Consider the following 2,131-nt stretch of genomic DNA (forward strand, 5'->3'; position numbering starts at 1 on the left):
AAAATAAAATGGAAGTCTGTTCAAATGCACTAAGGTAGTCTGTAAACTTGTTTTGAAAATGAAGGATATTTTATATTTCTCTGAAGGAAACTTTTATTATTTCCCTGAAAGAAATGGAAAGCACTGTGCTGATAAACGCTGTCGTATGTGCAGACAGACCGCAAAAGTAGGCCCTGCAGTACTGAAGCTCAAAAACTATTGTTGGCTAAAGGAACAGGACAGGTAGAGTAAAAGGCAGTCACTCAGTGCACAGAGGTCAGCAAGAAAAATAAAAGCTACTGTCTGAGCTTTAAAAGTTAATAAAAGAGTCTCTGCTGGCGTGTGCTCAGGCAGTCACAGGCTCATACAATACTGCAGTCTAATGTCACAGGCTAAGTTTGAAATTGGGGGGGGGCATGTAAAAATAGACTCAGATTTACACTGAATATTAGCCAGGTGACATATAGAGGTTTAGTTTTATTCCACTGAACTCAAATAGATATTCAAGATTTAAAGATCTTTTTAGTTAACAAAAAGTCACAAATTCAAGAGAGATTTAGACATGATGGGAACAGTAGTTGCCATGTGCAAAGGCTCTCCGATTTAGGAGTTTACTAAGCTGAGAATGTCACTCGGTCCTAGAAAACAATATTGTTGCCCTTTTTAAGACTGCTTAGTCCTAGGATTTGCTGAGTATTGTTTAATGTCTAAAACCCAGACGTTTTCTGGTAAAGATTCTACACTTTTATGAAGAGGAGACAGTCTGTTTTAACTATTTGAGTTTTATTCTCTTTTGACATGAAACTATGGAACACTCAGATAATTTATATCATGTTAGTATTCCTACAAGAGAAAACAGGTAAAACAGTATGTAGAAAGCAGTACCAGTAAATCTTATTGCAAGCATTAGATGTGCTTAAGTTATTAATTCACAACTTGCAATTGTTAAATGTATATGACTTAAATGTTACCATCCCACAATTTAAGATACTCTTCAAAAACATAAATCCATGTACTTATATTAACTGTAGGCTTCACAAATCAGAGAAGTAAATAGAATGTGCAAGAGTCAAAGGATAAATAATATAAATGTGTATTAGTTATATTACCTAATTAAAGCCATGACCTGTTAATACAGCTATGGATTTGTTTTTAAAATGTCATCAAATGTACTACTAATAGCGTGGTTGTTTCCAGTGTTGGTAAAGTTATTAAAGCTCTTCACTTTCATAAAGTCCAGACTGAGCTGCCAGACGCTGAAACTCTCCTTCAGGGTTGAAGGCTTGTTTCACATCCAAACCCTTCCCATTCAGCGCTAGGTATTTGCTGAAAGTTGGTCGAACACGCAACTGCTTAGGAGCTGGCAAAGTTTGGTTTGGGCGGGCTGAAACAGATCAGATAAAAGTCAGTTCCGAAGGCCTGTGCTCAATAAATGGGTTGTACTTAGGCTACATTTTCAGGGAAAGAAGAAAACTGATCATGGAGAAAATTCCTCAGATTTTAGGCTATGTTGAGATTTGTGTTTCTCAGTCAATTTTCCTGGTTAAATGCATAAGAAGACTTGGGTTGGTAGGGACATACCTGTGACATCTAATCTTGTGTTACATGTGGTCACACCAGCTTCATTGACTGCAGACACGGTATACCACCCTGCATCTTTCTTGTTTACGTCTTTTATCAGTAAAGTAACTCTTCCTGCATTATCGTGATACAAGCTGGAAAAAAAATATGAAAATACAGGAGTTATGTTGTTTTGAGAGAAAGCATAAGTTATATCTCTGTTCTACCTAATCTCCTAATTGAAATTCCAAGGCTGTATCTATTCATTGTCAAATAACTATTGGTTTTCTTACGTTAAACAACCACTTGAGGCTACACAAAGCACTGGGGTTGATCCTCAGGCATCAAAAAAGCCAGACTTTTATTTTTGAGACAGAATCTTGGTATGTAGCTCACACATATTTGGTTTGAACTCTTAATCCTCCTGCCTCAACCTCCAGAATTCTGGTGTTACAGGTATGTGCCACTGTGCCCAGCTCTCCTTCCCCCTTAATGTTGTTTATGTCAGTTATATCTTTGAGCCATCTTTCTTCATTTTCGGTAAAGAGGTAAATCCTAGGGCAGTTTCTGCCTTAAATTTCTTTCTTTCTTT

The 2,131-nt window shown here is 37.0% G+C and overlaps 1 protein-coding gene across 3 annotated transcripts in view; it reads right to left on the minus strand.

Moving 5' to 3' along the window:
- Positions 1-736: 736 nt before the first annotated feature.
- Myot (myotilin) overlaps positions 737-2,131 on the minus strand; it is a 42,648-nt gene continuing 41,253 nt past the window's right edge. For all 3 annotated transcript variants that reach the window (XM_023716441.1, XM_023716442.1, XM_004632228.2), the window contains 2 exons: positions 1,561-1,694; positions 737-1,363 (listed from right to left, as the gene is read on the minus strand). In XM_023716441.1, coding sequence (XP_023572209.1) covers positions 1,191-1,363; positions 1,561-1,694 — 307 coding nt within the window. In that variant the 3' untranslated portion in view covers positions 737-1,190. The remainder of the gene's footprint in view (positions 1,364-1,560; positions 1,695-2,131) is intronic.

This window comes from Octodon degus, unplaced genomic scaffold (genome assembly GCF_000260255.1).
Source record: "Octodon degus isolate 3935 unplaced genomic scaffold, OctDeg1.0 scaffold00048, whole genome shotgun sequence".
NCBI classification, from domain to species: domain Eukaryota; kingdom Metazoa; phylum Chordata; class Mammalia; order Rodentia; family Octodontidae; genus Octodon; species Octodon degus.